The 27,615-nt window shown below is 48.1% G+C and overlaps 1 protein-coding gene across 1 annotated transcript; it reads right to left on the reverse strand.

The window, feature by feature from the left end:
- Window positions 1-834: 834 nt before the first annotated feature.
- On the reverse strand, window positions 835-23,468 carry LOC145337302 (zinc-binding protein A33-like). The gene is made up of 6 exons (XM_080182099.1): window positions 23,073-23,468; window positions 20,564-20,659; window positions 9,421-9,654; window positions 4,684-4,706; window positions 4,475-4,590; window positions 835-1,656 (listed from the first exon to the last, which is right to left on the reverse strand). Exons 1-6 carry the CDS (start codon window positions 23,445-23,447, stop codon window positions 1,079-1,081), a joined length of 1,422 nt encoding a protein of 473 aa, XP_080038225.1. The 5' UTR covers window positions 23,448-23,468; the 3' UTR covers window positions 835-1,078.
- Between the last annotated feature and the right edge of the window lie 4,147 nt (window positions 23,469-27,615).

The following is a 27,615-nucleotide window of genomic DNA, read 5'->3' on the forward strand; positions in this document are numbered from 1 at the left end:
ATTGAACCCCTCACAGTCTCCCGACAGAAGATGTGAACCTTCTGCGAGACGTCAGCTCCGACCATCGGTTGAGGGTCAGCTGGACTTTGCCACGAGCTGTCAGCTCGGAATTCCCAGAATTCCCTGAGGGAGATGAGGGGGAGTCCCCCACTGACGATGGACTCTAAATCCTCCTCGGTGCTCTCCACTAAGTCCCAGTCCTCCTCAGTCTTCTCACTATCAGTGACCACCAGCCCTCACCCCAGTCATACCAGCCTCTGTCACCATCCCACCCCCAGGATTGAGGGCAGAGAGCCCCTCCCTGGGCTGCTCTGGAGGTTCTGGGTCAGAGAGTGACAGTGGTTCTGGGCTCCGCTCCACCTCAGGCACCGGGTCACACAGTGACTGAGGGAAAAGCTCTAACCCCAGAACAAGCAACCCCAGGTTTAAAATCAGAGATGGAGAATGGGGGCTTTCCCCCTACCCCACCCCCCCAACCGAGTGACCCAGTGTGTGGCACCTTCCCCTCCCCCACCCAGTGACCCAGTGTGTGGGGTCTTCCCCTCCCCCACCCAGTGACCCAGTGTGTGGGGTCTTCCCCTCCCCCACCCAGTGACCCAGTGTGTGGCACCTTCCCCTCCCCCACCCAGTGACCCAGTGTGTGGGGTCTTCCCCTCCCCCACCCAGTGACCCAGTGTGTGGCGCCTTCCCCTCCCCCACCCAGTGACCCAGTCTGTGGGGTCTTTTTAATTGATTCCTCGATCAGGCCGAGCAGGTCCTGGGGGATATCAGCCCGTGTCCGGGTGGGCTCAGCCTCATCGACCTCGCCCGTCCCAGCCTCCAGTGTGTCCGACTTGGTGACGAGTGACTGGATTATATCGAGTGGATCCTCCGGCCCTCCCTCAGGCAGGGGTCCTCACCCATCCCCGGGAGGTACAGGCCGGACCGGAGGGATCCGTCTCACCCTCCCGAGGAATGGACGACCCCCCCGCTGACAGTGTGTGATAATGGGAGGGGGGCAGGATCTGCGAAGGACCCCAACCCCTCTTCCACAGAGGAACAAACCTCCCCCCCCCTCCCCACCTACATGAAACTGTCTTTATTTGGATGAAGGGTTAAAACCCTCATCCTCCTGGATTGTTACTGTCCGGGGACAGATTTTCAGGGGTTCTGTGTTTTTACCCCCATCAGTGAGACCTGGACTGAAATAAGGATAGAGTTTCTCAGTGAATGTACCAGTGAAAGTGTAGATATGGGACTTGTTATCCGGGTTATAAAAAGACACCTTCCCTCCCTCATAATCCAGACAGACTCGAATCTTTCTCGGATTCACACTCAGATCTAAACGTTTCCATGATTTATCACAAGCCCCGTATTCATTCCCCTTTCTCAGTTTCATTGCCCAGAATCCGTTATCTGGATCCAGGGTGATTTGCCCCTTCCTATTGATGGATTCCTTGGCCACACCCACATCCCACTCAGTCTTGTTTCCCACCTCCACCTCCCAGGAATGTTTTCCTGATGTGAATCCCTCTGATCCCAGGACACAGGGACACTGATCAAATCTCGCCGGATTGTCGGGGAGCTGCTGCCGTTTCCCGGTGAGTCTCACGGTGCTCAGGTCCTCAGACAGGAGAAGTTCAGGATGGGCTGTATTAGGGTCGAAGGTGACTGGAGCTGGGAACAGATGGACACGGATAAAATGTTAGTCAGACTCACTGTAACTTTCACAGCCGGTTAGTGATTGGGAAAATCAGCAATGATCCAGAATTAGAAATTCATCCCCCGGGGAAGAGTTTAAACAGCGCACAGGGGAAAGGGGAAGACACTGCCCGGGGGGAAGGTTTTACCCGGACACCACACCCTGCAGTGAGGCTGAGGAAACCCCGTTCCAGAGAGAGAGAGAAATGGAGACAGGCTGGGGGGGTGGGGTCAGGATGGGGGCGGAGCCAGGGTGAGAGCGGGGCTACTCGGGGGCGGGTGCAGGCTGGGGGCAGGGCCTCAATGGGGGGCGTGGCATGGCCAGGGGCGGGTCAATGCTGGGGGCGGGGGCAGTGGGAGTCTGGGGGCGGGGTCAGATTGGGGGCGGGGCCAGACCCCAGGAGAACTGAATGAGGGATCTGGAAAAACGATGGAAGAGAAACAGAGAGAGAGACAGAGCGACAGGCAGAGAGAGGGGGGCTCGTCTGCTGGTGACACGAATGCGACCCCTGAAGGTGCCTCCCCTCCTGTGTCCTGATGCGACCCGGAGGGACCTGCCATCCTGTCCAATGGCTGCAAGAGAGAGAAAGCTGGACTGGGAGAACAGGGACATGAAACACAGAGAGAGACAGAGAGAGAGAGACAGAGAGAGAGACAGAGACAGAGAGACAGAGAGAGAGAGAGACAGAGAGAGAGAGAGAGACAGAGAGAGAGATGGAGTGAAGGCAACATCAGGTTGTTACAGAAACAAGCAGCCACACTTGGACCGTGCTGAATACAAGAGACGGATTAAAGAGCGAGAGAGTCAAGTCAATGGTGGTTTAGTCTGTGCCGTGTCCCCGGGGCTGGTTGGAGAAGTGAGTGTTCCTCAGTTTGAGGGATAGTGAGTTAGAAACCGGACAGTCCGGCAGCCCCTGTTAGAAGCCCCTGATCCACCAAAACCTGTGGCTCCCCTTGTACAGCGGAGGGAAACTCCAGTCACTGATGACGGGGCCCCACCGAGGGGGCAGCGAGAGGGGAAGCGCTTTAAACCCGGGGAAAAGCAGATCATCCCGACCTGTTTCAATTGTGGGGGAAGTGGACAGTTTGTCCGAGAGTGGAGGAAACCAATGAAGGGCCAGAGTCAGGGGACTCGGAGTCAAGAGACACCCGAGACAAACACCCCGAGTTTCCAGAAATCCCACAGATGAATGAAATGGTGTCAGCACGAAAACACTCCCCAGGGTCAGGTCCATGTGGCCCAGGGAGAGGGTGTCCCGGGAAATTCAGCAGGAAGGGACTGTACCCAGCCTGAGTATCCTTGTCCACTCGGGTATGATGAGTGTGATAGACAATGTGTAGATGTTATAGTGGAGGGAGAGAAAGGTAGTAGAGACAGGAGTGTCCAACACGGGAGTAGATTCACCCTCTCCTCTGATCTACAGGAGGATCCATTATATTGGGAAGATTTACAGCTGATACAGGGGCTGGAGCGATATCCAAACCCTTAGGTTTTAGGGTGGGACCCCCTCCAGACAAAGTGGACATGGGTTTTAGTGAGATGGCGGCCATCGGGGGGCCGGATCGGTGATCAGAGGCCGGGTCCGGTCATCGGGAGGCCAACAGATACCGGGTCTGACCATCAGGCGACCGGGGGAGGTGGGGGGGGGGGGGGGGGATGCGCTTGTCAACCAATCTCCCGGCAGACTGAGAAATCAGTGCATGTGCACTCGCCCCACCAACGGAAATCCCTTGACTCTGTGATACACTCAGTGCCGAAAATTCATTCAACTAAACTCACCCAAAAAACAGATGGGAAAATCTCCCGTATTCCCGCCTGTTGGGAGCTTAGTTTTTGGGGAAAATCATCCCGCCCCCGTGTCCGAGCTGCAAAACCAACAGACTTTCCTTAAGATCGTGGAGAAAGAGCTGGAAAAGGCAGTAGCCTCTCGAGTGGAACAGGGAGTATTGGGACTGAGATGACAAATGTGAAAAGGCTTTCATTAAACTGAAAATGGACTTGCAGACTGGCCCAGCTCTGGGATCTGTGGACCCCGACAAGGACTTTTATCTGGAAGCTGCAGCCACTGACATCAGTTTCAGTGAAGTCCTTCTGCAGGAAACAAACAGTCACTTGTGACCGGGAACCGATGTGAGCAGAGTCCTAGCAGACCTGGAAAAGGGATTTTCCACCTGTGAGGGACATCTGTTAGTGAGCTGTTGGACAGTGAAACATTTTACTGTTTTCACCCACACCCAGTCTTTTACATTACTGACCCACCACAATCCAATCCAACTATTGTTAGACACAAAAATCACAGAAGGAACAGGATCGAGTGTCAGAATAACCAGCTGGACTTTATCACTAAGTGGGAAAAACATGAAGGTAAACAGAATGGATGACCCTAAACTCACAGCTCATCTCAACTATCCGGGAGAAGCCCATACTTGTACTGTACAGGGTGTTTGGGAAACTGGGGGAGGATTCAGGGCAGGAATCCACCCTGAGGGATGAGATATTTATGTTCACGGCTCCAGTTTTGTGGAAGAAGGAAAAAGAAAAACAGAATGCTGGATTAATGATCCACAAAGGGAGGTTGAATGGACAATATCCTTTCCCAATACTGTGTGTTCAGCAGGTGGAGCTGGTCACTGTGACTCTCTGATCTGTCAATTCTGTATTTTAACAGAAAATTGACTGAAGTAAAATCTAATCCGTTACAAATACAATTGTATATTTATTTTAAAAAGACCAGTCCTTTCTACTAATAATAGAGAGCTGTTTAATAGCTGGTGTCAGGAAGCTCACACCCACCTGTATTAATCACTGTCAGCATCTTTTTCCACACTCTGTACTGCAGTGAGCAAATGTACTTCCCCACATTTATTAAAGGGTAAACCTTCTGTGGTTCTGGGAGAGTTCGCTTCACTCTGAAACAGGAGATAAAGATCAGTGTTGGATCATTCCAGACTGGGGGAGAAATATGTTAGAAATAAAAATCACATCAAGGGTGTAAATTTTACCTTTTCTGTATATCCGGAAATTTCTGTGGAACAAGAACAATTATTACTGTTTATGTTTGGAGAACATTTTATCACAAAAAGTAAAGTAAGAGACTGGATTCCACAGAAAAGTACATTTTACATATAGAAAGTTATGGGACTGCCTCTTCCTGTCCTCACTGGACCGTGAGTTACTCCACAATATTACAAATGACTTGATGTTCTTGCTCAACATGACTCACAGGGTGGGATTTTCTGACTGTGCTCACCCCAGTATTGGGACCACCCGAGGTCAACGGACTTGTGCATGATTCGCTTCCCACCCACTACAATTCCCATGGTGGGCAGGATGTGAACCTTTCCCCTGCAGAGTTACAATCCAATTGTAAAATCCTGATCAATGTCCAATAACTGGAATTAATTGATTGTTTAAAGAGATTCACTTTCATGTTTTCATTTTATAATCTGTCCTGGACACAGATGTTTCTGTGAATCTATCCCAGTGTTATCCAATAGAAATCAGTGACTACCCGAGAAAGACGGGTAAAGCTGCAAAGTTAGTTTTACGTTCAGCCTTGGGGCTCATCAAACTTGCATTTGAATCATTGTCTGCAGTTATCCTATTTTGTACTTTGCATTGGTATTCAAAAGGAGAGGGATACATGGATCGGTGGTGTCTCAGAGGGATATGTAAACCCTTTAGAACAAGTCGTCATTACGAGGGAGGAAATGTTAGCTGTATTAAAAAGCATTAAGGTAGACAAATCCCCAGGGCCAGATGGCATCTATCTCAGATAGCTGAGGGAGACAAGAGATGAAATTACCGGTCCTTTAACATAAATCTTTGCTTCCTCGTTGGCCACAGGTGAGGTCCCAGAGGATTGGAGGATAGCCAATGTTGTCCTGTTATTTAAGAAGAGTAGCAAAGATAACCTGTGTAATTATGGGTCAGTGAGCTTGATGTCAGTGATCGTGAAATTGTTGGAGAAGATTTTTAGGATCTATACATATTTGGAACTGAATGGTCTTATTAGTGACAGACAAATGTTTTTGTATGAGGGAGGTCATCTCTCACTAATTTAATTGAGTCTTTTGAGGAGGTGACTAAAATGATTGATGAGGGAAGGGGTGTGGATGTTGTCTACATGGACGTTAGTAAAGCATTTGACAAGGTCCCTCATGGCAGGTTGGTGCAAAAGATTTAACCACATGGGATCAGGGGTGAACTAGCTAGATGGACTCAGAATTGGCTTGGCCATAGGAGACAGAGGGTAGCGGTGTTTTTCTGATTGGAGGTCTGTACCTGGTGTGTTCCGCAGGGATCAGTGATGGGACCTCTGTTGTTTGTAATCTATCTCAATGACTTGGAAGAAAACATAGGTGGTCTGATTAGCAAGTTTGTGGATGATACTAAGTTTGCTGGAGTTGTGGATAGTGATGAAGATTGTCAGAGAATACAGCAGGATACAGATAGGCTGGACAATTGGGTGGAGAAATGGCAGATGGAATTTAATCCAGACAAATGCAAAGTGATGCATCTTGGTAGATCCAATTCAGGTGGGAGCTATAAAATAAATTCCAGAACAATCAGGAGCGTAGACACACAGAGAAGTTTGGGTGTGCAGGTCCGCAGATCCTTAAAAGTGTCAGCGAAGGTGCAAAAGGTGGTGAAGAAAGCATATGGCATGCTTACCTTCATTGGCCGGGGCATTGAGTATAAAAGTTGGCAAATTATGTTAGTTACATAAAATGTTGGTTCACCCAGATTTGTAATATGTGTCCAGTTCTGGTTACCACACAACCAGAAAGATGTGGAGGCTTTGGAGACAGAAAAGGTTTACCAGGAAGTTCCCTGGTATGGAGGGTATTAGCTATGAGGAGAGATTGAATAAAGTGGGATTGTTCTCCTTGGAAAGACGGAGGCTGAGGGATGACATGAAAGAAGTTTATAAAATTATGAGGGGCATAGATAAGGTGAATGTTTGGAAGCTTTTTCCCAGGACACAAATGACAATTATAAGGGGCACAAGTTCAAGATAAGAGGGGAAAGGTTCAGTGGAGACGTGCGGGGGAAGTTTTTTTACACAGAGGACAGTATTGGCCTGGAATGCACTGTCATGGGTGTTGATTGAGGCAGATACATTCGTGACATTTAAAACTCATCTGGATTGACACATAAATATACAGGGAATAGAGAGATACAGGCGGTTGGTCTAGATAGGACGTGATTGGTGCAGGCTTGGAGGGCCGAAGGGCCTGTTCCTGTACTGTCCTGTTCCTCGTTTTTTGTTCAGATAGAGTGTCAGAGCACTTAGTGTAAGCTGGAAAGCTGAAGCATACAGAATGAATTCTAATGTCAGCTCCACTTGCTGTGAGTCACACTGAGCTCAATGAGCAACCAGCTGAGTGGGAACTCCATTGTCACAGGGAGCGGCTTTCAGCTGAGATGTTAAACCGAGCTCTCTGCTGTCTGTTCAGGTGAAGGTAAAAGGTCATAAGACTGGACCAGGAGAAGGTCTTTGACAGAATATTGCACACCTACATGATGGATGTGCTCTCCAAAATGGGGTTTGGGAGAGAATCTGAATCCAACTGCTCTACACAAACACCAGTAGTGCAGTTTCAGTTAATGGGTGAGAATCAGAAAGCTCTCCAATTAAATCTGGAGTCAGGCAGGGCTGCTCCTCTCTGTTTGTGTGTTGTATAGAATCATTTGCTGAGTCCACCAGGAAGAATTCAAATATAAGAGGAGTGACAATCCCAGTCAGCAGAGGCACTGTGCTTGGATGATGTAGCCGTCTTTTGCTCAGATCCACTGTTGATGCACAAACATCAACATCTGCAACCAGTTCAAACAGGCCTTGGAAGCCATGGTAAATCGTGGGAAGAGTGAGGCCATGTTCTTTGGCAACTGGGTGGATCAACAATTAGTCTCCTTTACTGTCAAATCAGGCAGCCTGAGGATGCTGGAAATATGGTTTGGAGGGATCAGGGCATGCATTAGAATCTGGAGAGAGCGAGTAGCGATAATGAACCAAAACCTGGGTATATGGGAATGATGCTCCCTCTCCATTGCAGGCAAGAAGCTGGTCATCAGGTGTGAGGTACTCTCAGTATTGCTGTACATGGCACAGGTCAGACTCGTTCCCCACTCCTGTGTGTGGCAATCATGCAAGCCATTTTCTGCTGCATTTGGGGGTCAAAAATGGACCATGTTTGTAGTGATATACAAACCTCTAGATAAAGGGGAGAAAAGCATGCCAAACATTGTCCTAATCCTGATGGCCACCTTTGTGTCTGGCTGCATGAAGCTGTGCGTAGATCCTCGGTACGCAAACATTAGGTGTCTCTACGTACTGAGGTTCTATCTGTCCTCAGTATTGTAAAGAATGGGTCTGGCCACATTGCCGCGGAACGTTCCAAGTATTTAGACCGTGCCATACCACCTTCCTTCATGGAAACGTTTATGTGGAGAAACATCTTTGACGATAAGCCCATCAGGCAGTGGTCAGCGTGCCTAGAGGCCCTGAAGGGAAAGGAGATGGTGGATCCTGTTGGGATGGTTCCCTGAGCAGACTGTTAAGGTCATGTGGCAGAACACCTCATCACCAGAAATTTCTAACAAGTACCAAAACCTAACTTGGCCGGTAGTGAGAAAGGCCCTCCCATCAGATCCTTCCTACAGGTATGAGTCTCACCCCATCTGCACATTGCCCTTGAAGAGACTGTTGTCCACCCCCTTGTGAAATCAGCCTTTGCAAAGAAGGTGTGGAGAGAGATGAGGTGGTTTTGTCAAGATTCATCACGAGCAGCTCTGTGATACAGGACTCTGTGCTCTACGGGCTGTTCCCAGGGATACACTCCAATATAATCATCAGCTGCTGCTGGAGAATCATCAACGCAGTGAAAGACACTCTTTGGTCTGCCCGAAACTTGTTGGCCTTCCAGCGCAAGAAACTGCAGACTGGCACATTCCAAAGCTCAGGACGATGTGCTGAGGGACGCACTGAAGCTTGGGGCAGCTGCTGCAGAATCCCACTGGGGAAGGTCACTGTCTAAGACCTTTCAACCACAGTAAAGTGAGGGGAGCAGAACCCCCTTGGACCAAATGAGTCACTGAATGTATACAGTAAATATTATCCTTATCACAATTGTATTCATGCAACTCAGGGTGCAACTTGATCTCTGTAGATAATCTTTCAATACCTTAACACCATCTGTAAGGGCCATTTTGAAATGTCTGTAATGTTTCTTTGTGTTGAAGCAGCTCAATGTTTAACAGAATGTAGATAAAGAAGCTGAATATTATTGCACTTTGTGTGATGGTCATTTTGAAATGTTTGGAGTGTTCTTTCAGATATTTTGTGAATAAAGTATATTTTTGCAATCATAAAGCAAAGCCTGGCAGGATCCTGGATTGTTGTTCCCAGTCTCAGACCAACAGCTGTACTGGAAATGTACACTCAGGGGAGAATGGTCTGACCATTTTGAGGGTTTCTCACTTTGTATGAAGCTGATTTTCTTCATTGTTTAATTTGATGAAACTATCCCTCTATCATATTACACTAAACAAGCTCCAGATTTAGTCATTTCCATATTAAAGACAGCCATTGGTGATCTTAGTGTGAGACAGAGAAATCCAAATGTCACAGGTAATTGGGGTAATTTTGGTCAGTGAGTTTTATATTCTAGATTTTGATGACACAACCTGCTCATTCTTCAAGACAGTGAAGCAGAGAAAAATAAAGAAAGAGTTACCGTTAAAAACTTGATGTTGTCCTGTTCACTCAGCTCTTGTTCAATATTCTGAACAGTGACTGAAAGCGATGAGATTTCCTCCGTTATCTTCTCAATCCTCTCCTTCATCTCCTGACTCTTTTTCTCTTTCTCCAGTTTCAGATCTTCCAACACAATCCTCTCTTCCTCACGGAGAAACTGGTGAAGTTTTTCAAATTCAGCTTTAATCTGTTTCTCTGTCTTAACACTTTGGTCCTTTAGAAAATATCAGTGAGATTGAAAAATCAAATGAGGATGTTTAAAAGGTTGTTCAGCCTGAGCAGTTCTGTCCATATCAGAATATTAGAGAGAAAAACTTCCCAATCCTGTTAATTTCCAATCCTGATAATTTGACAAAGAACAATGAAAATTACAGCACAGGAACAAGTCCTTTGGCCCTCCAAGCCTGCACCGACCATGCTGCCCAAGTGAACTAAAACCCCCTACCCTTGCAGGGACCATATCCCTCCATTCCCATCCTATTCATGTATTTATCAAGATGCCCCTTCAAATTCACCATCATATCTGCTTCCACTACCTCCCCCAGCAACGAGTTCCAGGCACCCACCACCCTCTATATAAAAAACTTGCCTCGTACACTCCTTTAAACCTTGTCCCTCGCACCTTCAACCTACGCCCGCTAGTAATTGATTCTTCGACCCTCGGAAAAAGCTGCTGACTAACCATTCTGTCCATGCCTGTCATAATGTTGTAGACTTCTATCAGGTCTCCCTGATGATCTGGAGGAGGGAACCGAGTGCAGGGTGTCGAAATTTGCTGATGACACCAAGATTGGTGGAACGGCAAATTGCGCGGAAGGTGTGGAGAGTCTGCAGAAGGATCTAGATAGGCTGGGCGAATGGGCCAGGAACTGGCAAATGGAATTTAATGTTGGCAAGTGTGAAGTGGTCCACTTTGGTAGGAATAATGGTAGGAAGGACTATTACTTACGTGGCGAAAAACTGCAGCAGGCGACGGGGCAGAGGGACCTCGGGGTCCTTGTGCATGAGTCGCAAAAACCCAGCCTGCAGGTGCAGCAGGTGGTCAGGAAGGCTAATGGGATGCTGGCCTTCATAGCGAGGGGGACTGAATATAAAAGTAGGGAGGTCTTGCTGCAGCTGTATAGGGCATTGGTGAGGCCGCAGCTGGAATACTGTGTGCAGTTTTGGTCGCCGCACTTATGCAAGGATATTTTGGCCTTGGAGGGAGTGCAGAGGAGGTTTACTAGGCTGATACCGGAGTTGAGGGGGTTGAGCTATGAGGAGAGGCTGAATAAACTAGGCTTGTACTCGTTAGAGTTTAGAAGAACGAGGGGAGATCTCATTGAGACGTATAAGATGATGAATGGGATGGATAGGATAGAGGTGGAGAGACTCTTCCCGCTCAGAAAGGACAGTAGGACTAGGGGGCACAGCCTCAAGATAAAGGGGGGGCGGTTTAGAACGGAGTTGAGGAGGTACTTCTTCACTCAAAGGGTGGTGAATCTCTGGAATTCTCTGCCCGTTGAAGTGGTGGAGGCTGCCTCGCTAAATATTTTTAAGACGCGGGTTGATGGGTTTTTGATAAGCGAGCGGATTAAGGGTTATGGGGAGAGGGCGGGAATGTGGAACTGAGCCACGACAGATCAGCCATGATCTTATTGAATGGCAGGGCAGGCTCGAAGGGCTAGATGGCCTACTCCTGCTCCTATTTCTTATGTTCTTATGTTCTCCCCTCAACCTTTGTCGCTCCAGTGAGAGCAAACCAAGTTTCTCCACAGCTAATTCTTGTAGCTAATGCTCTACATACCATCCTGGTAAATTTTTTCTGTACCCTCTCCAAAACCTTCACATCCTTCTGGTAGTGTGCTGACCAGATCTGAACACTATATTCCAAGGGCACTGCAGCCTATTGTGCTGACAGTCCAGCCTTCGCAGGGCAGGTTCACTAAGATTCTGTAAAGCTGCAACATGACTTGCCAATTTTTAAACTCAGTGCTCCGACTGATGAAGGTAAGCATGCCGTATGCCTTCTTGACTACCTTCTCTACCTGCATTGTCACTTTCAGTGACCTGTGTACCTGCACACCCAGATCCCTCTGCCTATCAGTGCTCTTAAGGAATCTGCCATTTACTGTATATTTCCCGTCTGTATTGGACCTTCCAAATGCATTACCTCACATTTGTCCGGATAAAACTCCATCTGCCATCTCTCCGTTCAAGTGTCCAACCAATCTATATTTTGCTGTATCCTCTGACAGTCTTCATTGCTATCTGCAATTCCACCAACCTTTGTGTCGCCCACAAAATTATTAGTCAAACCAGTTATATTTTCCTCCAAATCATTTATATATATATTACAAACAGCAAAGATCCCAACACTGATCCCTGAGGAACGCCACTTGTCACAGCCTTCCATTCAGAAAAACACCCTTCCACTGCTACCCTCTGTCTTCTATGACCAAGCCAGTGGGGCTGTTTATCTGATTTATTTTACATAAAGAATATTATTCCTTAATGTAGTGACATATAGTTAATCGATTAGATTTTTAGACAAATGATTACCAGATGGTCACTTATTCAAGAGAGGGAGCTTTAACTGGGGGATCGAGTTGCTGATTTCTCTGTTTGCTTTAGGAGGGACTATTTTTTGATTTAAAGCCTAGGTTTTCGATTCTTTCGCAAATAAAAACACTTTCTGTATGGCCTGATGTTACTCTCGGGGTGCACCCGAAGTCAGTGTGGGTGGGAGCAGATGTGAAACTGTTCCTGTTGTTAATGTGAGATTACACTGGGTGACCAATTCAGGCCTGGCCAGAGTGTAACGCATCTGCTAGTTGGGCTAACACTGTGCGCAGGTGTGAATGTGTCGGGCACTGGGTCCAATGAGGAGCGGGCAGGAGGTTTAATTCTGAGGAGACAATTCCCTGAAGACTGGCTGGAGTTGTGGGGGAAGCTGAGTGAGGTTTATTTAACAGTTATAAATAGCTGTGTACAGTCACTCCATCAGCACCGGGAGGGCAGGGAAAGCGTGTGGGCAAGTTGGGTGGGCTACCTGCCCCCTGTTTCACCAATGTGTGCCTGGATGGACTAGTGCAGGATGTCAGTGCCAAGTGGCACATTTGGATGCTCAGGGAAAGAAAGTGCCCCACCTGACAAAGAAGGCCTGGTCGGAGGCTACCACCCAGGTCAGTGGGCACCAGGTTGTGGTGCTGTACCTAGCTGCTGTGCTGCAAAAGGTTCAATAATCTTCTGTGGTTGATAAGGGTTAGTGCAGAGATGGCATGGACCTGTGTAGAGGTGTAGTTAGGTGTTCATTCTCCTCAGTGCTCAGAGGTCTGAGTATGTGTATCAACTGCACTGAAACCTGCCCTGCTAAGGCTGGACTGTCAGCACAATAGGCTGTGGTGCTTTGCAGGCGAAGGTGTGCCAGTGTTTAATGATCTGCCAATTGCCAATGTGAGGGAGGGGACATTGTGAATGAACCTGAAGAAAGATGGAAGTCTCCCCTGTCAGGAGAAGACAAGTCACAAAGCTGCAGAGTGCCACTGAGCCAGTGGGGGAATCCCCAATCTGCTGGTCCTCACTCAGAGTGAGAGAAATGCTCTCGAGTTGAATTTCCACCAGCCAGCTCATTCCTCCAGTCCTGGTGAGATCTGGGATGAAGGTAAGAGTGCAGGTCCCAGATGTGTGTGCCATAGGAACATGTCATGGGACCCTCATTAGAAAGTGAGCTGCCCCAGCCAGAGTGGCCTCTGAAGCTCCAATACAGACAGTGCAACATCACTCCAGTGTCTCAAAAGGCCGCCTTGCATGTGTAGTGACGTTGATGATGGAATTGACTGATGTGGCTTCTTTCCACAGATGAGCCAACTGCACCAGCCGCAGTCCACCCCAAACACCTCCCCCTAAGCGCCAAGGGAACATTGCTCCGACGCCTGTGTCACGCTGTACCTCAGAGCCAGGCATCAGTTCAGATACTCACATGTTGGTGGGTGTTAGGTCATCACCTTTACAGGTGGTGCACAGTGGTGAGGGTCCAGCACACCCACATGAGGAGGTGGAAGAGGCAAAGTGATCCCAGGATGCCGACGTTGGGAGCACTGCTGAAGACCAGGATCATGCTGAGTCCGGGGCAGATGATGAGCCTCTGAAGCTGCATATCCAGCGGGATGCGTGGGTAGAAAGGGCAGAGATCCACGAGGATCTGAATGACATGGTCTCCATCATTGAGGAATCCGTGTGGAACCTGAGCACTGTGTTAACCCTGAGCACTGAGTGCACAGCCTCCTCAATTGACAGAGTGACGACTGGAGAGACAGCTTAACGGACACCCTCAGGAAATCCAGGCCGTGTTTGAACCTGCAAACCAGCACACTGACTGCGACCTCAGGAGATCACTGCCAGTGTGAGTGATGGATGAGGAACCAAGTGTCTCTGCTAAGTGCTGTCCATCACTGATGAGCAGAGAGGTCCAAATGCAATTCACGCTGCTGGATGAGCTTCCTGTTGTTTCTATGGTTCCTCAGGGTTAGGCAAGGTGAGTTAATGGTCAAATTTTTCAAAGTGTGTCCATAGGTCTAAGGGTAGTCAAATAAATGGCAGGGTCCATGGGGAGACGTGTCAGCTGTGTAAGGTGCAATATGTGGGAGTTCCTGGAGACACAGCATCTCCAGAGAGTCCACATCTGCACCAAATGTCTGGAGTTGCAGCGTTTGAGGGCCCGGGTTAGGCAACTGGAGTTGAGGCTGGAGGATTTATTTTTAGTGAGGGAAAATGAGGCACTAATGAATAGGAACCAGATTCAAGAGGGGATCCCAGAGCCAAGGAGGGGGGATGGGTGGGTTACAGTTAGGAAGGGGAAAAAGAAGAGGAGTAATGTTCCAAAGGCTACCCCAGGGGTAGTCTGTCAAGATAGCAGGGGTAAGGCACCAACTGAGGTGGAAAGGGCACAAGGGGAAGAGGAAAATGCCTCAGAGGGAAGGAAAGGGGCTGGATGTGAGATAGTGGTGGGGGACGGGAGGGTTAGAGGAATTGATAGGCGGTTCTGTGGGCAAAAGCGGGACTCCAGGATGGTGGTCTGCCTCCCTGGAGCAGGGGTACAGGATGTGTCGGAGAGGGTAGAGGGAATGTTGAAGTGCCAAGGGACCCAGGCGGATGTAATTATACATGTAGGAGAGAAGGACATAGGAAGGAAGAGTAGGGGGGAAATACGTATGCAGTTCAGGGAGTTGGGAGCCAGGCTGAAGTGTAGGGCCTCCAGGGTGGCGATCTCTGGGCTGTTGCCAGTGCCCAGCAATAGCAGGGATAAGAATAATGAGATCCTGCAGCTGAATGCGTGGCTGAGGGATTGGTGCAGGACAGAGGGTTTTAGTTTTGTTGACCATTGGGAAGTCTTTGCAAAGGAAGGGCACTTGTATAAGAGGGATAGGGAACACTTAAATGGGAAGGGGACACATATTTTAGCTGGGAGGTTGGCTGGAGTGTTTAGGCAGGGTTTAAACTAGTATGGCGGTGGGGTGGGGAGGAGAGAGACAGCTCAGGCACTGGGAGTGAGTTGGAGGTCAGGGTAAGTCTAGATGATAGGAAAATCCCCCGGGAGAAGAAGGATCCAAGAGGGCCTGAGGGTCTTAGGTGCATCTGTTTTAATGCGAGGAGTGTGACGGGAAAGTCGGATGAACTTCGGGCCTTGATGTTCGCGAGGAATTTAGATGTGGTGGCAGTGACAGAGATGTGGTTAAAGGAGGAGGAGGACTGGCAGCTAAATATTCCAGGGTATAAGTGTTTTAGGCGTGATAGAGGTGGGTTGAAAAGAGGAGGGGGAGTGGCACTCTTAGTTAGGGAACAGATCACAGCGGTGCAGAAGGAGGATAACATGGAGGGGCTGGAAATTGAGTCTCTGTGGGTGGAGTTGAGGAATAGGAAGGGAGCCATTACTATGCTAGGAGCGTACTATAGGCCACCCGATAGCCCGCGGGCAGTGGAAGAGGGTATATGTAGGGACATTTTGGATAAGTGTAGGAAGAACAGGGTTGTTGTAGTGGGAGATTTTAATCTCCCTGGGGTGGATTGGAAGGTGCCTAGAGCTGGGGGGGTCTGATGGGGAGGAATTTGTAAGATGTGTATTGGAAGGATCCTTGCAACAGTATGTAGATAGCCCGACTAGAGAGGGGGCGATACTGGATTTAGTTCTGGGAAATGAGCCGGGTCAGGTGGTTGAGGTTGCGGTAGGCGAACATGTGGCTAATAGTGACCACAACTCCGTCTACTTTAGGATACGAATGGAAAAAGACGAGAGCTGTCCTCAGGGGAGGGTGCTAAATTGGGGGAAGGCTAGATACAGCCGGATTAGGCAGGAGCTTAGGGATACAGACTGGGATAGGCTGTTGGAAGGCAAGACCACGTTAGGCATGTGGGAGTCTTTCAAGGGAAAACTGCAAAGGGTGCAGGAAAGGCATGTGCCAGTTAGGAGAAAGGACGGGAAAGGTAGGATTAGAGAGCCCTGGATTACTAGAGATATAGAAGACCTGGTTAGGAAGAAACGAGAGGCATATGTCAGGTCTAAGCAGCTGGGAACGGAGAGAGCGTTGGAGGAATACAGAGAGAGAAGGAGGGATCTCAAACGGGGAGTTAGGAGAGCAAAGAGGGGGCATGAGATGGCTTTGGCAGGTAGGGTTAAGGAGAATCCAAAGGCGTTTTACTCCTATCTTAAGAACAAAAGGGTGGCTAGGGGTAAAATCGGTCCTCTCAGGGACAAACGTGGGGAATTGTGCTTAGAGGCAGAGGGAATGGGGGAGATCCTGAATGAATACTTTGCATCGGTATTCACGAAGGAGAGGGGCTTGATGTCTAGTACGGTCATTGAGGGAGCAGTAGACCAATTGAAAGATCTATCGATTACGAGGGAAGAAGTGTTAGGGCTTTTAGATGGCATTAAAACCGATAAATCTCCGGGGCCCGATTGCATTTATCCTAGGCTGCTTAGAGAGGCGCGGGATGAGATTGCTGGGCCTCTGACGCGAATCTTTGTCTCTTCTTTGGACACAGGTGAGGTCCCAGAGGACTGGAGGATAGTGAACGTGGTACCATTGTTTAAAAAGGGTAGGAGGGATAGCCCGGGTAACTATAGGCCGGTGAGCTTAATGTCAGTGGTAGGTAAGTTGATGGAGAAGACTCTTAGGGATAGGATGTCTGTGCACTTAGAGCGTTGCGATCTGATTAAGGATTCGCAGCATGGCTTTGTTAAGGGGAAGGCTTGCCTTACAAATCTGGTAGAATTCTTTGAGAAGGTGACAAAAACGGTCGACAAAGGACGAGCTGTTGATGTCGTCTATATGGATTTCAGTAGAGCTTTTGACAAAGTCCCTCATGGTAGGTTGGTACAGAAGATTAAAGCTCATGGGACATGTGGTCAGGTATCCAGATGGGTAGAGAACTGGCTTGCAAAGAGGAGTCAGAGAGTAGTAGTGGAGGGGTCTTTTTCTAGCTGGAGGTCTGTCACTAGTGGTGTGCCGCAGGGCTCAGTACTGGGACCTCTTCTCTTTGTAGTGTATATAAGTGATTTGGAAGAGGGAGTAGGTGGTGTGATCAGCAGATTTGCTGATGACACCAAGATGGCTGGATTGGCGGGCAGTGAGGAGCAGTGTCTGGCAATACAGCGGGATATTGATAGGCTAGTTGATTGGGCAGATACATGGCAAATGGAGTTTAATCCGGATAAATGTGAGGTGATGCATTTTGGCCGGAATAATGTAGGGGGGAGTTATATGGTAAAGGGTAAGCCTGTAAGGAGTATAGAATCGCAGCGAGACCTGGGGTTGCAAGTGCACAAGTCTTTGAAGGTGGCAGTGCAAGTGGAGAGTGTGGTGAAGAAAGCCTATGGTATGTTAGCCTTTATAGGAAGGGGTATAGAATATAAGAGCTAGAGTCTAATGTTGCAGTTGTACAGAACGTTGGTTAGGCCGCATTTGGAGTACTGCGTCCAGTTCTGGTCGCCTTACTACCGGAAGGACGTGGAGACTCTGGAGAGAGTGCAGAGGAGGTTTACCAGGATGTTGCCTGGTATGGAAGGACTGAGGTATGAGGAAAGATTGAAGAAATTGGGGTTCTTTTCCCTTGAAAGACGCCGACTGAGGGTGGATCTAATAGAGGTATATAAGATAATGAAGGGTATAGATAGAGTAAACAGAGGTAAGCTATTTCCTATGATAGAGACACGTAGGACAAGGGGCCATGGACTTAAGGTGAGGGGGGAAAGGTACAACACAGATATTAGAGGGAGGTTTTTCACACAGAGGGTAGTGGGGTATGGAATGCTCTGCCAAGTAAGGTGGTGGAGGCAAACACGCTAGAGTCATTTAAGAGTAACTTGGACGGGCACATGACTGGGTTGGAGACGGGTGGATATAGGAGATTGTTTTAAATAAGGGTCATTAGCATTGGGGTGTCCCTGGTAATGTAAATGGGTATGGTATGATAATGTTTTTTCTCTTTTCATTCACAGGTTTTAAGTCGGTCCACCTCGTGTCCAACGAGGGACATACACGTGATGGGTCGTACTGGGGCTGCTCTTGGTTGGTCGAGATTGGCCTCGTGCTTCATGTCGTTAGTGTGTGCCTAAACTGGACAAGATACTGGGCAAGACGACAGCTCAGTGACTATCACTGATTGCTGTGCAGACACATGGATTTGGGCCGGTGTCTGTGGGAGTTTGCGCATTCTCCCCGTGCTTGCGTGGGTTTTCTCCGGGTGCTCCGGTTTCCTCCCGCACCCCAAAGATGTGCTATTCGGCTGGTTGGCAGGAATAAATTGTCCCTAAATCAGTTTCCCTCAATCTGGATGGCCATAAAACAATAGACAGGGGTCGTAGGTGGAGAGGGGGACTGGTGGTGTTGAGATGGCGGCGTGGGCTCGTTGGGCCGAAGGGCCCGTTTCCCGGGCTGATTTTGTTCTTTGTTCTCACAGGGCATTCCGAACGAGGGCAGCAGCTTCTCCACTCTTTGCCGTGATGAAGCCACAGTTCCTGCGGAATGGCCAGCCATGGGGCTGGATTCTCCCTCCCAGCCGGAGACAACTCAGGCTCCACCAGTCAGAGGACTACCACCAACGGCCACCTGGAGAGCAAAGTCAGCAGGCTGCCTCCAATGTCACTGCCAGAGAGGGGAGAAGGGGAAAGTCATGGTGAGGGCTGCACTAAGACACAGCACCCAGAGGCGTCAATCTAAGGCACCTTCAGCACAATAGGGACGTGTCATGGGTGACATTATTTGTCATTTTGAAGCTTGTGTTAGGGATGGCAAATGTATACGTTCTTTTCCTGTTGATCTAAGCTAATGTAAGCATTTTCTTTACTGTAATGGGCTGAGGTGTTTTGAACAGTCGCCAGATGCTGCATGGGCTTGTAACTGTGTAGTGTTTGCAATCCTTTGGATCAGTCAAAGTATCAGAAGCGCATCTTGAGCAATCCACTGGACCTCTGCACCACCACTCTCGAGGATGCATAAGTCCCTATCCCTGCAGAGGCGTAACCTCCAATGTCATGGACCTCAGACATTATTACAGGTTGGTGCTCTGCTTGTATACTCTAACCAATGAGTAATGGTGTCTGTGGCATCCCCACCCGCCTTGGTCTCCCTGCTGAGCCCCACCACCAACTCAGCCTGTGCCTCTCAACGGTCTCTGGCTGGGATCCTGCCTGCACTCGCCTTGCCTCCTCTCCCTCCTGTTCCTCTGTTCCTCTTCAGAGGAGATCACACCAGCTGAATACATTCTCCCCATTAGAGCAGATACAGAGGGATCACTTGCTCCAATCCTCATGGAACTTTTCTTGTGATGATGCAGTCCCGAAATGCTGAAAGGGCACGCTAATAAAAGCTAAAGAATTACTGAGAAACTCAGGAACAACTCTGTACTCACACAACAATGAGCTCACAATGAGAGAAAGTGTTGCTGCTCTGTGGGCCGCATACGATTTTTACACGTGCGTGGTGATGTCGGGAAATCGTACTCAATGTTGTTTCATGAAATTTTATTCTCGAACCAGGTCAGATACACATCCAAGCATAAAATTCTGGCCCATTTCCAGACTATCAATCCTTTCTTCATTTGAAAGACCCTTATCAGGTCCCCATCTACCCCCCGCCATTCCCCATAATCTTTTTCAGAGAAAAGAGCCACAGCCAGTTCAATCTTTCCAATTTAAACTCTTTTAAATTTTAAAGTTTATTTGTTAGTGTCACAAGTCAGCTTACATTAACATTGCAATGCAGTTACTCTGAAAATCCCCAAGTTGCCACACTCCGGTGCCTTTTCGGATACACTGAGGGTACATCTAGTCAGCACATCTTTCGAACTGTGGAGGAAATGGGAGCACCCAGAGGAAACCCATGCAGAAAGGATATTATTAAACTAGAAAGTGTGCAGAAAAGATTTACTAGGATGCTACCGGGACTTGATGGTTTGAGTTATAAGGAGAGGCTGGATAGACTGGGACATTTTTCTCTGGAGCGTAGGAGGCTGAGGGGTGATCTTATAGAGGTCTATAAAATAATGAGGGGCGCAGATCAGCGAGATAGTCAATATCTTTTCCCAAAGGTAGGCATAGGTTTAGGGTGAGAGGGGAGAGGTACAAAAGTGTTTAGAGGGGCAATTTTTTCACAAAGAGGGTGGTGAGTGTCTGGAAGAAGCTGCCACAGGTAGTTGTAGAGGCAGATACAACTTTATCTTTTAAAAAACATTTAGATAGTTACAAGGGTACGATGGATACAGAGGGATATGAGCCAAATGCGGGCAATTGGGATTAGCTTAGGGGTTTTAAAAAAAAAGGGCGGCATGGACAAGTTGGGCCGAAGGGCCTGTTTCCATGCTGTAAATCTCTCTGAATCTATGACTCGATGACACGGGGAGAACGTGCAGACTCTGCACAGTCAGTGACCCAAACCACGAATTGAATCCAGGTCCCTCGTGCTCTGAGACAGCAGTGCTAACCTCTGTGTCACTGTGCCATCCACATAGTTCCAGGATCAACCTTGTGAATATTTTATACATCATCTCCACTCTCTCTTTATATCTATAATATGAACACAGAATCCTGCATCTTGTAATTCTGTAAGTGTATAGAATGGAATGTAAAATAAAATCAGAAATACCTGAATGTGGGTTAATGTTTTCTCGTAATCAGTTTTTACAGCGCAGCATTCCTTCTTCTTGTCCTGGACTGGCTTCAGTGAGTTTCGCAGTTCTTCCTAAACAAAAACATCAGTTAATTTGTACAATTTTCAGAAATACACACCCAAAAATTAAATAACATTTGGTTAAAATTAAAATTCTCTGAGCTCTCAGGTTTTTATGAGGCTTCACTTTCTTCACGTGCAGCAGTTTGATGTCGACTTTCAGTTTGCTGTCTGTGTAAAACTGGTGTTTGGGATCAGTCACCAGATTTAGGCACCACCTGACTTTCTACTTACATTGAAATTAGGAATATCAAAGAATAATATGTTGCTCAAGGTATGAAGTTCAACCATGCTTTGATTTTTATGTTTTAAACTGATTTAAAATAGTATTCTGATTTAAACTGAAACTGATTTAAAATAGTATTAAGTCACAGGTAGATAGATTTCTGATCGATAAGGGAATTAAGGGTTATGGGGAGCAGGCAGGTAAGTGGAACTGATCCACTTCAGATCAGCCATGACCTTATTGAGTGGCGGGGCAGGCTCAAAGGGCTAGATGGCCTACTCCTGCTCCTATTTCTTATGTTCTTATGTAGTATTCAGAAATTATCTCTACTGTTAATGTGTTCATTCAACTGGTCAGCCCATTGCCTTTCTGTTTCTGCCTCTTACTAATAAACAACTCCAATGTCGACATCATAAAGTCAATAAGTGATTACCACAGAAGTTCTGTTTTTTGTAATAAAATGTTAACTTAGTGAGTTGGTCATATCTCAAAAAGTGTGACACATTCAGCAATAGTTACCATACCAGGCAGTTTGATCTATTTTGGGTTGCTTCTGAAATAGAGCAAATCAACTGGTTTTACAAGGCAGGCTTTCTTCGTGGATGCAGCTTGCTGTTGGCTGAGTTCTCAAAACATCTACAGTTGGATAAGTTGGATGCTTCTGATATCGTTTTTTCCCTTTTTGATCTTCCCATATCTGAACTAGCCTCTTAAAGTAAAGTTTATTTGTTCGTCACAAGTTGGTGTACATTAACACCTCAATGAAGTTACTGTCAAATTCCCCGAGTCGCCACACTTTGGCGCCTGTTCAGGCCAATGCTCCTAACCAGTCTTTCAGACTGTGAGAGGAAACCAGATCCCCCGGAGGAAGCCCACCCAGGGAGAACATGTAAACTCCACACAGACAATGACCCAAGCCGGGAATCGAACCAGCGTCCCTGGTGCTGTGAAGCAGCAGTGCTAACCACTGTGCCACCATTCTTCAGAAGTGAAACTTAATTACTTTCATTTCGTGAGTTTACATTTTAGAATGTAAATGCAAAGTCTCCTCCTTTGAAATGTTAATACATCTTCAGACCCTTTATGTTCTATTTCACATTGTTACCAGCTTGCCCTCGGAAAGCATCTGTTTGACCTGTTGCTCATCTCATCAAAAGTACGAGCTCTAGCTACATTAACCTATCCAAACCGCCCCTGACTTTAAGCAGTCCAATAGTTTTTTAAAACATATAACCAGTCAAAAATATTCCAATTTACTGGATGTACCTGATATTTTCATGTGATCATTATTTTTCTCTAGCAGCTTGTATATTTCTTGTCTTTTGAATATCTCTGAATCTGCTCTATTATTGACAGTAGTGCCCTCACTTGACTAGGCCTCAAACTTTGCAATTTCCTCCTTAAAACTCTGTCTTTCTTCTTTGGGACATTCCAGAGAAACTATCTCTGTGACCAAAGTTTTGACCAACTGTCATAAGATCCCCTTATCACATAGAATCATAAACTCCCTACGATGCAGAGGGAAGCCATTTGACCCATCAGCCTGCACCGACACTCTGACAGAGCATCTTCCTCTATCCCCGTAACCTCACGTATTAACCCCGCTAATCCCCCTAACATATAGATCTTGGGGATACCAAGTGGCAAGTTAGAATGGCCAACCAACCTAACCTGCACACCTTTGGAGTGTGGGAGGAAACCGAAGCATCAGAGAAAACCCACACAGACATGGAGAGAATGCGCAAACTCCACACAGTCCCTCAAGAATTGACCCTGGTTCCCGGCAGTGCGAGGCAGCAGTGTAACCACTGTGTGCCGCCGTGCCACCCCAATTTGGGAGGCAGGAGATTTCCCAGTGCACTGGGAGATCGGGGACCTTGTATAACGGCACGCCAAGATCTCTACAGCTGGCTTTACCAGCGAGCTCAGGCTCCATCTCCTCCCCCCTACTGGCAAGAACCGCATTCTGGCTCGTTTTTTGCACTAAGTGCCATAAGATTGCAACTGGCAGCTCGCTGAAAACAACCATCATGGTTCTCTCTCATTTCTTGCCTGTAACTTTGAATTCTATTGTAAACTTGCATCCTGAGGAATTAAATAATAAATATTGAGAGATACTCAAACCCAAATCTATGACTGTTCCCTGTTGAGGATTCTGTTATCTGTTTCTGTGTTTTATTTTACACAGGATCTCCTCACCTTAAACTCTTCAGCAGCTTCTTCCACTGGCAGCATCTCGTGGTTTTGATGATTTTTTGAAGTCTGACAAACGAGACAGATGGGCTGATTGTCAGTTTTACAAAATAATTTCAGCTTCTCCTGGTGACGGCTGCATTCCGGCTGAATTTTATCACCTTTGTCACTTTTTACAAACAGTTCCACCATGTTGGAGAGAGTGCGGTTGGGTCTCAGATCCCTGGAGGAAGTTTCCTTTCTACAGATGGGGCAGGAGGCAGTGACAGCTTTCTCCCAGTACTGGGTTATACAGGATCGACAGAAGTTGTGATCACAGTCGATTAAAACAGGATCTTTATACAGATCGTGGCAAACAGCACAGGAAAGTTCATCTTCCATCTCGACAGACTGATCACCTTGTCTCTGCTCTGAGTAAAATGGTGATCAACGTTCAGTGAAATACTTTCAGTTTCATTTCCTGACTTCAGCAGTAATATTATTATAAACCACACCCAGAAAAGGGTGTGGAAAATACATAACAGAAATCAGATAAACCCAAGTTAGTCACAAATTGTGTTCGGGAATCTGCCACCCTGACAGGCCGGCTCTTGTAAAAATGTAGATTTTTATTACCATAATTGTCGATCTCATGTAAAAGTCAGCCTACAACATCGAGCCAAAAAATTCAAACTCTATTTCTACTTGATGACACAGGCTGACTCTCTCACTTGCTGGCCCCCCTCACTTGCTGACCCCCCTCACTTGCTGACCCCCCTCACTCGCTGACCCCCCTCACTCACTGATCCCCCCTCACCCGCTGACCCCCCTCACTCGCTGACCCCCCTCACTCACTGACCCCCCCTCACCCACTGACCCCCCTCACTAGCTGACCCCCCTCACTCGCTGACCCCTCTCACCCACTGACCCCCCCTCACTCACTGACCCCCCTCACTCACTGACCCCCCTCACTCACTGACCCCCCTCACCCACTGACCCCCCTCACTCGCTGACCCCCCTCACTCACTGACTCTCCCTCACTGACTCTCCCTCACTTGCTCTCTCTCACTCACTGACTCTCCCTCACTCACTGACTCTCCCTCACTCGCTCTCTCACTGACTCTCCCTCACTCTGACTGTCCCTCACTCGCTCTCTCACACTCACTGACTCTCTCGCTGACTCTCACTCGCTGACTCTCCCTCACTCGCTGACTCTCCCTCACTCACTTGCTCTCTCTCACTCGCTGACTCTCCCTCACTCGCTGAATCTCCCTCACTCGCTGACTCTCCCTCACTCGCTGACTCTCCCTCGCTCGCTCTCTCTCTCGCTGACTGTCCCTTACTCCCTCACTTGCTCTCTCTCACTGACTCTCCCTCACTCGCTCAATCTCCCTCACTCGCTGACTCTCCCTCACTCGCTCTCTTTCTCGCTGACTCTCCCTTTCTCCCTCACTTGCTTTCCCTCACTCGCTGAATCTCCCTCACTCACTGACTCTCCCTCGCACACTCTCTTTCTCGTTGACTCTCCCTTTCTCCCTCACTGACTCTCCCTCACTCTCTGAATCTCCCTCACTCGCTGACCCCCCTCACTCACTGACTCTCCCTCACTCACTGACTCTCTCTCTCACTGACTCTCCCTCACTCTCTGAATCTCCCTCACTCGCTGACTCTCCCTCACTCGCTGACACTCTCTCTCTCGCTGACTCTCCCTTACTCCCTCACTCACTCTCTCTCACTCACTGACTCTCTCATTTGCTGACTCTCGTCCTCTCACAATCCTTGCACTCACTGCTTCCCTATCCTGACGCTCCCAATCATGGCTTCCTTTCCAAACCCCTCCACTCTGAGCGAGGGCTAAGTGGAAGATGGGCGTAAATGGGTGAAAGGAAAACAAGCTGGAGAGTCAGGCAGGGAAGCAGAGACTGGGACAGAATCTCAGGGAACGGAACAGGCTGCTCCAAAATGGCACCAATCAGGTCACCCAGGCTCCGTCACCCCGGCCCATAAACCACGGGAAAATGAAAGATTCAAAGGGCATTTTCATACCCTGTTAGTGCATGGTTTTTAACCCCTTAAAGATATTACTCAGACACCTGCCCCAGAGAGAAAATCACACTGTTCAGGGCTTTTTATTCCAAAATGGGAGAACAGAGTTTGAACATTTTGTGACTTGGGCTGCCCACCTCAGGAGTGAAAATCAGGCCTAAAGGCCCCAGTGGTTTGCAGAGTGGATCCAAATCACTAAACTGACCCTAATCTGATCAGAAATTGTAATTCTCACTCAGTGCTCTACTGTCCAATTAATTAATGTTCCCCAGGCCTCCCCATTCAACTTTTTAATTTAATTTGATTTATTATTGTCACCTGTGTTAGCATACAGTGAAAAGTGTTGTTTCTTGTGCGCTATACAGACAAAGCATACTGTTGATAGAGAAGGAAATGAGAGAGTGCAGAATGTAGTGTTACAGTCACAGCTAGGATGTAGAGAAAGATCAACTTAATGTGAGGTAGGTCCATTCAAAAGTCGGCAAGGAAGAAGCTGTTGAGTCGGCTGGTACGTGACCTCAGACTTTTTTATCTTTTCCCCGACAGAAGAAGGTGGAAGGGAGAATGTCCACGGTGCGTGGAGTCCTTAGTTATGCTGGCTGCTTTGCCAAGGCAGCGGGAAGTGTAGACAGAGTCAATGGATGAGAGGCTGGTTTGCGTGACAGTTTGGGCTACATTCACGATCTTGTGTAGATCCTTGCAATCTTGGGCAGAGCAGGAGCCATACCAAGCTGTGATACAACCAGAAAGAATGCTTTCTATGGTGCATCTGTAAAAGTTGGTGAGAGTCGTAGCTGACACGTCAAATTTCCTTGATCTTCTGAGAAAGTAGAGGTGTGGGTGAGCTTTCTTAGCTATAGTTTTGGCATGGGGAGACCAGATGAGGAGATGCTGACATTAGACTGGGGTAAACACAGTAAGAAGTCTGACAACACCAGATTTAAGTCCAACCTTAAATCTGATAGAGGGACTATCAAATAAATTGGTTGGACTTAAACCTGGTGTTGTCAGACTTCTTACTATGGGGAGACCAGGACAGGTTGTTGGTGATTTGGACACCTAAAAACTTGAAGCTCTCAATCCTTTCTACTTCGTCCCTGTTGATGTAGACAGGGGCATGTTTTCCTTTACGCTTCCTGAAGTCGATGACAATCTCCTTCATTTTGTTGACTTTGAGGGAGAGATTATTGTTGCCACACCAGTTCACCAGATTCTCTTATTCCTGTACTCTGTCACGTCATTGTTTGAGATCCGACCCACTACGGTGGTGCTGTCAGCAAACTTGATAATCGAATTAGGGGGGAATTTGGTCGCATAGTCATAGGTGTTTAAGGAGTATAGTCGGGGGCTGAGAACACAGCCTTGTGGGGCACCGGTGTTAAGAATGATCATGGAGGAAGTGTTATTGCCTGTCTTTACTGATTGTGGTCTGTGAGTTCGGAAGTTCAGGATCCAGTCGCAGAGGGAGGTGCCGAGGCCCAGGCCATGGAGTTTGGAGATGAGTTTCATGGGAATCAGTGTTGAAGGCTGAACTGTAGTCGATAAATAGGAGTCTGACATAGGTGTCCTTGTTATCTAGGTGTTCCAGGGTTGAGTGCAGGGCCAGGGAAATGGTGTCTGCTGTGGGCCTGTTGCAGCGGTGGGCAAACTGTAGTGGATCCAGGTAGTCTGGAAGGCTGGAATTGATTCGTGCCATGGCTATGGTTGGCTTCATGACACAAGTTTAGTGCAATCACCAGCAATACCTGACTGTGGGGAGGGACTGGAGTCACTTGTGATCCTCTATCCCTCAGCAGCCCGATGAGGAACATATCCAGCCTGTGCAGCTCAATTCAATTCATGTCGTTGCTCATTTCCCCGTGGTCTTTCTATCAAAGTGGACGGACTTGACAAGCAGTGTCAGCTCCGACCATCAGGCAAGGGCCATCTGCTATTATCACAGTGACCCAAGCTGTCAGCTAGGAACTCCCAGAATTCCCCGAGAGGATGAGGGGTGACTCAATGGGAGACTCGAGGGTATTTACCACCTCATTGGCAATGGACTCTAAATCCCCGCTTCCTCCACTGAGGATCCCCCCCTCCTCTGGGTTGACACAGTGATTTTCCATCAATAACTACCCCTCCCCCCCCCCCCCCCCCATCATCACCTAGTGTGTGGGGCCTTCCCCGCCTCCCCTCCCAGTGACCCAGTGTGTGGGGCCATCCCCTCCCCCACCCAGTGACCGGGGTCTTCCCCTCTCTCACCCAGTGACCCAGTGTGTGGGGCCATCCCCTCCCTCACCCAGTGACCCAGTGTGTGGGGCCTTCCCCTCCCTCACCCAGTGACCCAGTATCTGGGGCCTTCCCTTCCCCCACCCAGTGACCAGTATGCCCCCCTCCCCCACTCAGTGACCAATGTGTAGAGCCCTTCCCTCTCCCACCCCACTTGTCAAACTAGTTTAACAGAGAGTCAATCCGGAGGGTTTAAACTAGTTTGGCAAGGGTGTGGGACCCAAAGCAGTCGGGAGACTGAAGGTTCAGGGCA

This window comes from Carcharhinus amblyrhynchos, unplaced genomic scaffold (genome assembly GCF_965287045.1).
Source record: "Carcharhinus amblyrhynchos unplaced genomic scaffold, sCarAmb.v2.hapA scaffold_45, whole genome shotgun sequence".
Classification (NCBI taxonomy): domain Eukaryota; kingdom Metazoa; phylum Chordata; class Chondrichthyes; order Carcharhiniformes; family Carcharhinidae; genus Carcharhinus; species Carcharhinus amblyrhynchos.

Coding starts and splice junctions, on each gene's coding strand:
- LOC145337302 (XM_080182099.1), bottom strand. CDS start 23,447: ATGGAAGATGAACTTTCCTGTGCTGTTTGCCACGATCTGTATAAAGAT. Junction 4,707..9,420: donor ACAACATCAAGTTTTTAACG/GTAACTCTTTCT, acceptor CTTGTTCCACAG/AAATTTCCGGATATACAGAA. Junction 4,591..4,683: donor TTTCCGGATATACAGAAAAG/GTAAAATTTACA, acceptor CTCCTGTTTCAG/AGTGAAGCGAACTCTCCCAG.